Source organism: Microtus pennsylvanicus, chromosome 20 (assembly GCF_037038515.1).
Source record: "Microtus pennsylvanicus isolate mMicPen1 chromosome 20, mMicPen1.hap1, whole genome shotgun sequence".
Lineage (NCBI taxonomy): Eukaryota > Metazoa > Chordata > Mammalia > Rodentia > Cricetidae > Microtus > Microtus pennsylvanicus.
Window position 1 is genome coordinate 38,198,967 of NC_134598.1, and position 12,345 is coordinate 38,211,311.

General features: G+C 48.9%; 1 protein-coding gene across 3 annotated transcripts in view; it reads left to right on the forward strand.

Moving 5' to 3' along the window:
- The first annotated feature begins 228 nt into the window (after nt 1-228).
- Abtb3 (ankyrin repeat and BTB domain containing 3) overlaps nt 229-12,345 on the forward strand; it is a 243,736-nt gene continuing 231,619 nt past the window's right edge. For all 3 annotated transcript variants that reach the window (XM_075954315.1, XM_075954317.1, XM_075954316.1), the window contains exon 1: nt 229-1,485. In XM_075954315.1, the coding sequence (XP_075810430.1) occupies nt 321-1,485 (1,165 nt within the window). In that variant the 5' untranslated portion in view covers nt 229-320. The remainder of the gene's footprint in view (nt 1,486-12,345) is intronic.

The window sequence follows — 12,345 nt, forward strand, 5'->3', positions numbered from 1 at the left end:
GAGCGGGCCAGACACTTTAATTTTGGATGAAAGACGTGAGTCCTGGCAGGAGCTTCTCTCCCGGCCTGGCTTGCGGTTCAGTGCACCCCAGCTCTGGCCCCGACTCCAAAAGACGACTTCAGTCTCTGTCGTGTATCTTTCAGTGGTGACGCCTGTGGGAGGCAGGCGAAAGTAGTGGCACTTGCTGGCAACGCCAGGTGGGAAAGTGAGCCTAGGCGACGGGGAGTCGTTTTGTCGTCCCTGTGGCCCCCGGTGCCCACAGCGCCTTGCCTTTCCTTCCCCTCGGCTCCCCATCGGCCGCAGCATGAAGTGGCGCAGCGATGGCCAGGAGAGGTAAGAAGCCGGTGGTGCGAACGCTGGAGGATCTGACGCTTGACTCGGGTTATGGTGGTGCGGCGGACTCTGTGCGCTCCTCCAACTTGTCTCTGTGCTGTTCTGACTCTCACCCGGCGTCCCCGTATGGCGGGAGCTGCTGGCCGCCTCTAGCTGACTCCATGCACAGCCGGCACAACAGCTTTGACACCGTCAACACTGCCCTGGTGGAAGACTCCGAGGGGCTGGACTGCGCCGGCCAGCACTGCTCGCGGCTGCTGCCGGACCTCGACGAGGTCCCCTGGACCCTCCAGGAACTGGAGTTGCTGCTGCTGCGCTCGCGGGATCCCCGGGCAGGCCCAGCGGCCCCCGGCAGTCTGCCCAAGGACGCACTGGCCAAGTTCTCGATGCTGGTAAGCAGGGCTCTGGTGCGCATCGCCAAAGAGGCGCAGCGCCTGAGCCTGCGCTTCGCCAAGTGCACTAAGTATGAGATCCAGAGCGCCATGGAGATTGTGCTGTCCTGGGGCCTGGCGGCGCACTGCACTGCTGCCGCGCTGGCCGCGCTGTCCCTCTACAACATGAGCAGCGCAGGCGGCGACCGCTTAGGCCGTGGCAAGTCGGCGCGCTGCGGCCTCACCTTCTCCGTGGGCCGCGTGTACCGCTGGATGGTGGACAGCCGCGTGGCGCTGCGCATCCACGAGCATGCGGCCATCTACCTGACGGCCTGTATGGAGAGCCTCTTCCGGGACATCTACACGCGGGTGTTGGCCTCCGGGCTACCCCGTAGCTGTAGCGGCCCCTGCACTGGCTCCAGCTCGGGTTCTGGCCCAGGCACCGGCTCAGGCCCGGGTGCTGCCCCTGCCGCGGATAAGGAGCGCGAGACGCCTGGAGGGGGAGCGGCGAGCGGTGGCCCTTGTAGCGCAGCTAGCAGCGCCAGCGGGGGCAGTAGCTGTTGCGCCCCGCCAGCTACGGCGGCGGCCGTAGTCCCTCCGGCCACAGCCACGGCCCCCGCCGCGGCTGCCGCCGTCGCCAACCATCACCACCACCACCATACGCTTCACGAAGCGCCCAAATTCACCGTAGAGACCCTGGAGCACACGGTCAACAACGACTCGGAAATCTGGGGGCTGCTGCAGCCCTACCAGCACCTCATCTGTGGGAAGAACGCCAGCGGTAAGTGGCTGCACCGATGCCCCCCTTCTGTCACCCAACTCAATCAACTTCGGGTTTAAGTTTGTCTAGTGTCCCCCACCCCCTCCCGCGTCTCTCTGGCCACTCGCGCAGTCCGCAGTCTTTGAGGTGGTGGCCAGGCTGGCTAGAAACCCGCAGGTTCATTCCTGAGCTTGGGCTCCGCGTAGTTTACACCGGTAATAAAAGTCACCGAGCACACAGGGTTCCGCCCCCCTGTGCAGGGCCAGGAGATGGCTGCCTCCCGCAGCACGCGAGCAAAATCCACTACCCTTTTTATTTTTACACATAATTTAGTATGTTGTTTTATTCGGGTCAGGCTTGAGAAATATCTTCTAGAACCCTGGTTTGATTTAGAAGGTGCCACATTCCAGTGCCACATTCGAGTTTGGTTACGATCTGGAGGAGGTGCGTTCGCTTCTCTGCCTTCTCTGCCATGCAGTTCTCTCCCTTGCCCCAGGCCTTCTGGGGTCGCTGTAGGTGCGCTGGGAAGGCATGGCTAGCTGGCTGTGGCGAAGGTGGAAGGGTAGAGGTAGAGCTGGGTGGGCCTAAAAATGTCGAGGGAGGTGTATGTATGTGGTGGTGGTTGTGGGCCGGTGACACTGCATAGCTCCAAGTTTCCAGAGCAGTTTCTGAGCCCTGGAACCCAGAGCTGGGAGGAGGTGGGAAGACCTGAGACAAGGCCATGAATTCCAATTTCCCCACTCTGGCAGGCGATTTACATCTATCACTTGGTGGGTGAAGGAGCACCACCAAGGACCCGGGCAAGAGGGAGGGGTTATCAGCTAAAGATATCCTTTTCCTCGAGGTTCTGAAATCCCTCCCCGCATCGTGCCCCACTGGAGGGCGCTGGGTGGGTTTGAACCTTTGGTCCTGGCAGCAGAGGAGGTGGTACTGGGGCGTTTGTTTTCCGGGGCTCCTGCTGGCGGTCCCTGTCTGAGAAGCCTGAGCTAGACACTTCAAAGCTTCAGTTTTCCACAGGAAATGGTAGAAGAGTAACTGGAGACTCTAAAAGAGAAATAAAACTTTGCTACATATTCCAGGCGGTTTGGCTCGGGGTTGCGTGGTCGGAGCGAAAAAGCAGCCTTTCTGGGTAGATTTCATTCATGTTGCAGCCTGTCTGTTTCCTCCAAGCCGTAGGAAAGACGTATCTGGCCTGGCTTGACTTCTTGGGTGCCAACAGTGCGTGTGTGGGTGTGCCCACGCATGTGTGTGCAAGTGCCTTGTGAGTGTGCAAAGGAACGAGCCAGCAGGCTCCTGAGGCATAAAGCTCCAGCTGCAACCGTTTGTAAATTTACTCTGATGAACTCTGTAGATCTCCTCACCTGCATGTGATCATAGTGGGGGAGGGGAAGAAAAGAGCTACTCCGGCACACATGTGTGTGCGCGCGTGTGTGAGCTTGTGCACGATGGGGGAGGGGCCCTGATCCTGGAGATTCTTCGACTTCTCTGCCAGAGCCCTTCCCCCTCTGTTGCCCTAAGCCATATTCCCCAGAGTACACAGACACGTACAGACGTGCACAGACACAGGCACACGTGGCGAGCACACAGGACGTCCCTCTGAGAACGGTGACATCTGGTGACAAAGCCTGAGATTTCCTGTGTGCTTTTTCAGAATCGGGCATCCACCTGCAAACCCCCGAGTTTTAAATTGTTCTTTGTTTGGAAGACTACCCTCACTCAGAAAGCACAGACTTGCTTAGTCTTACTCCCCCTATAGTGCCCCCTCCCCCAGTCATCCCTTAACCAGAGTTACCTCAGCACTACAACTCCTTCCTTGCTTCCTCTTGGGTTTTTTTTTCTCCCTCGATTTTCTTTTCTGGGGAGTGGGGGGATTCACATCCCACTTCGCCACCCCGAGGAAGCCCTAGGCTGCAAACACTTGCATCCTGTCCCACCTCTGTCTGTCCTTCTCCTAAACTGGGACTTGGGGTGACTTTGCTGGGCCCCAGCCCACTTGTCTGCAGAATGCAGGTTTCAATAAACAATGTACCCCCAGCTTCCTCACAGCTCTGTCAGAAGCCAATCTTTTTCCAAATGGATTTTACTTTTAGGATCTTTAACCTCTTTTAAAGAACACCATTTATGTTTCTCCCTTTTTTGAGTAAGGCTAATTTAAGGAGAGAGAAACCCACAGGGTTGGTTTTGGGCAGGGTGAATGAGTGGCGGCTGGGCCTTGAAGCCATCACAGACTTCCCCACACCACACATCTTAACTTCTGGGGCTCAGGGCTCTTCCTTCTGCCCTTTCTGGCCCAAGACATACTGGTATTTCATCCTGATCTCTTAATCTCTCCATGGGCTTGTTCAAAATGGCCAGGCATGCATACAGAAGAGCTAAGAAATGAGTGATTAATGTTTCAGGCATCCAAAACATAGCCTGAACATCAAGCCTGTTTCTCCAGCTGTTTTGTGTGGCAGCCTGTCTGATATGCAAGCCTGACTGAGGACCACACACCTTCCATAACAGATTTTTCCCTCTTTTGACTCACTAACATCACTTATTTGTTCATTTGTGGATTCATCTGTTCTTCAATATTTATTGAACAGTTTTTAAATGCCAGGGAATGAGCAGACACTGGGTAAAAGGCAAAAACAGCCAACCCATTCCCAGGATCATTTCTTACATATTGATCTTCTGCGTTCCTTTTGTCTAGTACTACCGTCAGGGATGTAGCTCAGTTGATGGACCGCTTGCCTAGCATGTGCGGAGCTCTGGGTTCAATCCCTAGCACTGAATAAGCATCTTAGGCATGTCATACTAGCAGGCAGAAGTGGAGATAGAAAAATGAGACGTTCAAGACCATCCTCAGCTGCATAGCAAAGTTTGAGGCCAGTCTGGGATGCATGACACCTTGCCTCAAACAAATAAACAAAATGTACTACTGCCATCTTCCTTGTGCAGTGCAAGAAACTGAGGCACAGATGGAGTTTTAGTGTATTGCTTGTTTGACTCAGATGGCCTACTTCAGAGTCCATACTCTTAACCGCTGTGCATATGTGACCAGGTGCAGGTGAGTGTGCCCTGCCTTCAGGCCAGCCAACTTCATTATCCACACAGTTGAGCACTAACCCCAGACAATTTGCTGTTCTTTTTGTTACCACTTACACCCCTTTCAGACCTGACATCTGAATTGGCAGTACTGAATATGTGTTTTTTACATCTTCTAAGCCAAAGGGAGAACCCAATACACAGTCAGAACTTACTTGACGTCTGTTCGAGCAAGCTGTTGTACTATATTGTACAGCGATGTCCTCAAAGAAGCTAGCTGCCTTTGAGCTTCTTGAATTTCATTCTTAATTATTAAGTGTGTGTGTGTGTGTGTGTGTGTGTAAGTGTGCCATGCTGCCCATGCAGAGGTCATTGTGAGTGAAAAAAAGAAATAAAAAGGAAGATATAACTGTTCTTAGGTATAGTGGAGGTTTATGGTAGATATGAAGGAGAGCATAGTCAAAGGCAGGGACAAAAATTTCTGGGATAGTCCAGAGTGGACAATCCCCTGAACTGACCCATGTGAGGAGAGCGGGGAGGAAAGGGGGAGACTGTAAGCGCCTTTAGTAGAGATGCCCAGACCGGTATTGCCGGCCAGAGTCCCCAACATTTCTCCCTTTTGTTTTCCTATAAAAGGTAAGGAGTTAGGAAAGGGTGACTGGTGAGGGTCCTGGCTTTTAGACTGTTTTTTCCTATCTGGGGAAAGGGCAGTCCAACCCCTGGAGTGAATGCCAGTCATACCCTGCAACAGGTAGGGACTGAGGGATGCTGGGAGAACCTGGCAGCCAGGTCCGCTTGGATATGTAAATAGACCCCCCAGTTAGCCATTTCTTTTGAGTTTGAGACCTAAAATCCCAGCCTTCTTGTTGATAATAAATGATAAGGAACAACACAATCTTTTCTGTGACAACTTCTTGTTGACATTGGGGCATCATTTTGGGGAGAAATTCCAAGAAAGCAGGAAAGCTGATCAAGGCGGGGATGAGAGAGAGATAGGAGTGAAGGCCCTTCGCTTGTAGTCCAGGCTTGCGGGACCATCTGGGACCAGGTGCCTTGGAACAGTTTGGGACCAGCCTCTTTGGAGCCATGTAGGATGCAGATTTCACAGGAATGGCAACTTTGGAGCAGTTTTCAATCTAAAACAGTGGAAATCAGAAGACCCTTCTGAGGGTCAGTTCACTTCTTCCACCATGTCTGTCCTGGGGATCAGGCTGGGGTCCTCAGGCTTGGTGGCAAGCACCTCTACCCTCTGAGCCATCTTGCTAGGCTCAAACCCTCGTTTGAAAGTTTTTCGGCTTCGTCCCACACTGCCACTTCTGCAACAGCCTCTCTGTCATATTTGGGTACTAAACTGCCAAGGCTGGGGAAGCACAAAACTAGGAGGACTGGGTTCAGAAAAAAACGAAAACTACAGGGGGTGGGAGGCAGCATTAAGTGGGCGGGGCTTGGGTCCAGCTCCGCTGGGCGGGGCTTGGAGCGTGATCTTTGTGGTGCTGTAAAAACTCTTTAGATCTAGGTTTTCTTGTGTTAATTTTTAGTGTTTTGAAGAGCCTGAGACCCCAGGGACTGGCGGAGTTTTTGTGGGGTGTGTACATTTGATTTGATCCATTGCACTGGCACTGAAAACAGGGAGGAGGCAGAAGGCTTTTGTCATGCCTTAGTCACTGCATCTTAAATGCCGCCAGAGAAACCACTCAACCTCCTAGTTCACCAATGATCTGCCCTCTTCCCTAAGAGGCTACAACTCCTTCTCTACTCCTGCTCATCCACAGCGTTCTTCTAGTGCCCCTTCGGAATGCCTGGCACCTCTGCAGATACTTTCTCCTACTTGTTGAGTGAATGCATATAGTCAGCTCCTTCAGCCTTTAGGATGGCAAACTTAGCCACCAGCCTTTGTAAGGGCGGTTGCTATGGGATCAGCCTCCAATGTCACCTCTTGGGTTTGGAATCCAAGGCTGCTGTTTTCCAATTGTTTGTATACCTACTTCAGGAATTGGCTTCTGACCATAACTTCATGACTCCTTGAAAAAAAAAAAAAGATGTCTTCAGGAAACCTACTGAGTGATAGAAATGTCTCTTATGTTGATAGAGGTATCTATCTATACTTGTCCACATGTCTCCCATCATGAAATTTAGCTTCACACATTCCTCTGTATTGTAAGATACCCTGCAAGGGGGGGGGGGGGGAGAAGGCATGCCCTCCACAAAAGCCACAGGGATCCTTGCATGAAATTTTGATATACACTCAGAAAATTCTTCAGGGAAGGCTGGAAGAGGTGGTATAGTTTGACCCAAGCAGGAAAGGATTTTCTGCTTAGAAACATCCAGTCTCCAGTCTTGGTTCCTGTGTCTTCTAGATGGTAAATTATTGTGATAATTTTTTTTGTGTGTGTGTGTCCATGTTATGAGGATCACATAAAGAAAGAGAAACACACATTTACAAAACCAAAAGAAATGCAAACCTACCATGGAGGACAATTACAGGATTAGCTCCGATGATCTGGGCTGCAAAGGTGCCAGCTTTATGGGAGGCACTTCCCAGTAACAAGTTCCTTTTAGAAGCAGGTTATTCAGGATGCTGCTAGCAATACTTTGGGGTTCTGCACAGTCTCTTTTCTCTCAGGGATACCCAGTCACTTTGTAAACATTAATTAACGTGAGCCCTTACCTCAGCAGCACTGGTGAGGTGAGTTGGTTGGCTTGTAGGTCCTTTGCCTTGTGGACGCTGAGCCTGCACTAAATGCTTGCTCAGCAGTTTTCCTGGAATGGAGCTGGTTGCGCTATGTTGCACCGTGGCTCTTCTGCTTCACGCCGTGGCTCTTCGGTGTTGCGCTGTGGCTCTTTTGAACAAAATGTCTCATGAGGAACTTGGTGTCTTCAGGGAGGCAGCGAAACTCTCCAGAACCCTTCCGTGCCCTGCCTTTGGACTCAGAGCACATTTTTAATTAAATGGCTCTTTGTAAATTAAAGCTAGGAATTTGGGTCAGTAGAGGGTTATTTGATTTTCTGTGCAGGCGCATCAGTTCCTTGTTGGGGTGTTTGCAAGTCCTGAAACATCATAATGACGGCCTACTAAGACAATGAGGGATCAGTTGGAGATCTGAGGTCACAGGTGGGGTGCTGATTACCTCTGAGTTGGAAGAGGGCTCTTGAGTCTAAGTCTGTTGCTAACTGCAACCTTGGACCAGATAACAAGTTCATCTATAAAATGGCTCTGATTATCATTCACCTGTATCTGACTCTGGGGTCGGACATCCCTGTCAGCCCAAGGTTTCCTATCTGTAAAATGGGTATTTACTGCAGGAATAATAGCTACATTTCCAATGCTTATTATGAGACAGGCACTGTTTTTAATGACTTCTATGTGTTATAATTGTTACAATCACATCAGTTGATATAAGAGACAATCTCCAAATCTCAGTCGAAGGTCATTCTTCTTCTCTTAAACTCTGATTGGGTGAAATGTGGGCTGGAGGAACTCAAGAGTATCATTTAGGTACCAAGGCCTGGCTGATAAGGAGTTTTTGCTTTGTGTTATCTTCACTGTGTCGCACCTCCTTTCCATTCATCCAGCCGACAGACAAATGAAACCTGGCAAAACAAGGGGCTTAAGAAAGCCATTTACAAGCCGGGTGGTGGTGGCACACGCCTTTAATCCCAGCACTCGGGAGGCAGAGGCAGGCGGATCTCTGTGAGTTCGAGACCAGCCTGGTCTACAAGAGCTAGTTCCAGGACAGGCTCCAAAACCACAAAGAAACCCTGTCTCGAAAAACAAAAAACAAAAAAAAAAAAAAAAAAAGAAATCTATTTACAGGACAAGTCACCTTGTTCATGTATCAGTAGTCATATTTATCTACATCTGTCTTGTTACCACACACACACACACACACACACACATATGTCTTTGTGTCATTTTTTTCTCTCTGACCATTGTTCTTGACTTGGTATTTAAGAACTTTGAATGAGTCTCAGACCCATTCACTACTTTTAATGGGATTATTCATGATTTAGGGACCTGTAGCCAAGGTGATATATTACCTAACTATCTATAGTCACACAGCATATTACAACATGGTGGGATACTCACAGTGAAACTCTCTCTTAGCAAAGGGACTAGTGAGAGACACATGGCAGGATCTGGTCCTTAGTAGTCATGAGAGCTTGTCAACTAAGCCCTGTGTGCATGACCATGGCTAACATTTTTAGATTAGGCCTAGATTCTACCCTCTGGGAAGAATTTGCTGGTTCATTGTTCTCCCCATTCCCAGCTCTATCCAGCGTGAAGGGTTTTTTTTTTCCCCTTTATTCTTCTTGGCCACACTCAAAGTGAGTCCTGCAATGTATTGCCACTTTAAAGGCTCTAAATCTTTTGTAATATAGCTTTTTACCTAGAACTTTTGGATATCAAGGATTATTTTCATTGCTTTAGCAATAAGACCTTTTAAACCCCAAGCTTAGAGATTTCCTCCAGTGCAATTTAGAGGGATTGTCATTGTATTCATCAGCTTTGAGTCACCATGCTGAAATGCATGAAGCAACTACATTTACAAAGAAAAAAGGTTCATTTAACTCAAAGTCATGGTGCCTGATTCGCCTCTCTTCCGTCAAAGATTCTACGGAAATTGCCATTGCAGCTGTCAGTGATTAAAGTTCCTGCTGGAGTGGGGTCGCCTTTTAAGTCAAGGGTAGAGAGGGAAGTGGAACTAAATTTGGGCTTTTAAACATCCTTCTTAAGTGAACTACCAAATAGTCACTCAACCACCTTCCAAAGACACCTCCACAGTGACTCAAAGTTCACCAACTAGGTCCCACTTCTCAGAAGTACCATCTTGGGAATCCAGGATTTAATCACAATGAGCCCTCGGTGGATGTTCAGACCACTCCCAGCAGACATCTAGAGTGTTAGCAGCCTCACTCAAGAGTTATTTCCTGGACCAGATCTTACAGCCTGGTCATGCTTTGCTTCTTTACCCTCTATTTCCTTTTCTTTCTCAAATTCATGGCAAGCACATTGACGCTATTAAGCTTATGGGGTACTATAATCTTGTACTTATTTCAGTTACAAGTCCTCTTAACCTTTTCTCTCATTGTTTGGGAGTCTAGAAATTATTTTCTTTTTCACCTCTCCATGATTCCTTTCTGATTTGACTTGCAAACTGGATTACTTGTGCCCCAGCTAATAACTGCCGAACTCAAGAGTTTATCATCACGGTCTATTGCCATAATCTCCCCTAACCTCTTTCTACAGAGCTACAGCTCACTGGATATCAGTCCTGATGTCTAAATTACCGCAGATGACAGCTGAATCAAACATCTTACCACTGCATACATAACACGGGACTCCAGTGTTCTGCCTTCTAATCACGTCACATATATTAAGCACCTCCCTTATGGTAACTATTTCTATGTTAGTTAGAGTAAGACTAATTGATGTAGCAGGTAAATCCTGATATCTTAGTGGCAGAACACAACACAGTTGTTTCCTGGACTGAGAGTGTAGCTCAGTGGTGGTGCATTTGCCTAAACATGCACAATACTATATTGATCTTTGGCACTGCAAAAATCAACAACAAATTTTGTTTTCTTTTTCATATAGACTCCAGCTGATAGGAGGAGTAAGAAAGACAAAGTTGCCGGGCGATGGTGGCGCACGCCTTTAATCCCAGCACTCGGGAGGCAGAGGCAGGCGGATCTCTGTGAGTTCGAGACCAGCCTGGTCTACCGAGCTAGCTCCAGGACAGGCTCCAAAGCCACAGAGAAACCCTGTCTCAAAAAACCAAAAAACCAAAAAAAAAAAAAAAAAAAAGAAAGACAAAGTTGTTGCATGAGAGGTTTTTGTGGGGCCGTTCTGGGCATGCGTATGTCAGTCCCAATGACCACTACTCTGACACGTGGTCTTAACTAGATGCAAAGAGGCTGGGAGTTACGGATTCTTGATAAGCAGCGAATGGCCCCAACCCCAACCTTGTGCTCTTTAGATATCTAGACACTTCAATACCTGTAGGGAGGTGTTAGTATCAACACTCTTTTGCGGATTGGGAAGTTGAGGAACAGAAAGTTTAATGACTTTGTCTAAGGTGACATGACTTGCATGTGACCAGGCCACATTTGTACGTCAGTCTCTCTGTTCTTCCTTAAGTATGTGAAGATCAATGTGTTATCGTAAATATGAGATGTTTATCCTGCTCTCTCTTCCACGACACACATTTAACAGCTGCCATCTTTATCTTTATGACTGATGGTGTCTTCCTGTGCAGCAAGTGGTGTGGATTACAGTGATGAAGCTCTCAGACATGGGAGAAATACAAGGTTTCAGGGACTCGGATACCAAGAAATTCTGGAAAATTGAACCTTTACTCCTCTGACATTCCTTGCATTTTGTTCGCAGAGAGGGCTGCCACTTGCTGGACCAGGTGCTAGTCTAGGCTTTCCACATCTTCTGTGTGACCCCATTTCATCTGCTCACAGATCTTGTGAAATGAGTGTTTCTGGGGAGAAAACTAAGGCTTTACCAAGTTCAGCCACTGGTGTGTGTTGCCCCAATACTATAAGTAAGAGGTTTGGAGTTTGGGCTCCAGAGTCTGGGCTTTGAGCTGCTACAACCCAGTGGAGAGATAAGAATCCCAGGGAACACTAAGAGGCCCCCAGAAAAAGACCCTTGGCATAGCCAACAGGGCATGTCTTCCTTTGGCACCAGTATCTACCCTGATGACCAACATATGGGCGCACAGGACAGTGCTATAACCCAAGTCAGTGTCCTTCTCCATGGCCTCTCAGAGGGTCACTGCTAGCTTTTGATCAGATCACAGTGTAACCTCAGCCAAGGCCCAGGGGCAGAGGCTCGCTCACTATCTCTAAAGGATGCTCTTTGCATACTCTGCATTAAGGACCTTATACCACTTCACACGCAGAACCGAAAGCACGGGTCTGCGGCACACGAAGTGAGTTCAATCCACTCTCCGGTGGTGGAAGCTGAACCTTGTCTTCCCCAAGAACCACAGAACTGGGTTAGGGGGACAAAGGAACAAATTCTGCCTTTAATCTTTTCCAGACTCAGTTCCCACAGCTGTGGCGTGAGGATAATGGTAGTTCCCCATCATAGGCTGTTGTTGGGAGGACTGAACAAGTGGCTTCATGTAAAAGTAGAATAGTGTTGGGTGCCACAATAAATACCTAATGGGGTGGCTATTATTTTTAAATGCCCATGTAGTCCCAGACTCCTTGCTCCCAGAACCCTGTCTCATTGGGTGAAAAATTTTAAATAGTGTACAAGCAACCAGGCTCAACACTTACTGACTGAGAAACTGGGTAAGTCATCTAGACTCTCCATGACTGTCTTCTCTTGAGACTATCATGAAGCATAACCCCTGCCATGCACAAATTGATGACTTTATTCTGTTCCTTATGGCTGTTTCCACAGGTGCTGTCTTAGATATTAGGCAACCTGGTCCCTGCCTTCCTGGGGCTTCCAAGTTTGTGATAAACTTATTCACTGGAATAGTAATACAGGTGTGAATTTGCATCTTGGCTCCTGATACAACAGAGAGATTCCATTGAGTTGTGAGTCTCTGCTGAAGCTGATATGTTTGGGAGCATGGAGGGGGTGGCCTCTGTAAGGAAAGCAAAGCTTAAGCAACGCTTAAGCAAGTCCAGTTTGGTGGAGAGGGGAAGAGTATCCTGTATATGTAAGTAACACGTGCAAAAGGCCTGTGGCAGAGGGGAGCCTCCAGGAAGGAAGAGGAGCCTGTGTGGCTGGGATGGGAAAAAAGAAGATTGAAGGGAGACAGGGAATAGTTAGACAAAGCATCTGCCAAATTAAGTCTCTCTTGGGATCCCTGGAGAGCCTCCAAAAGC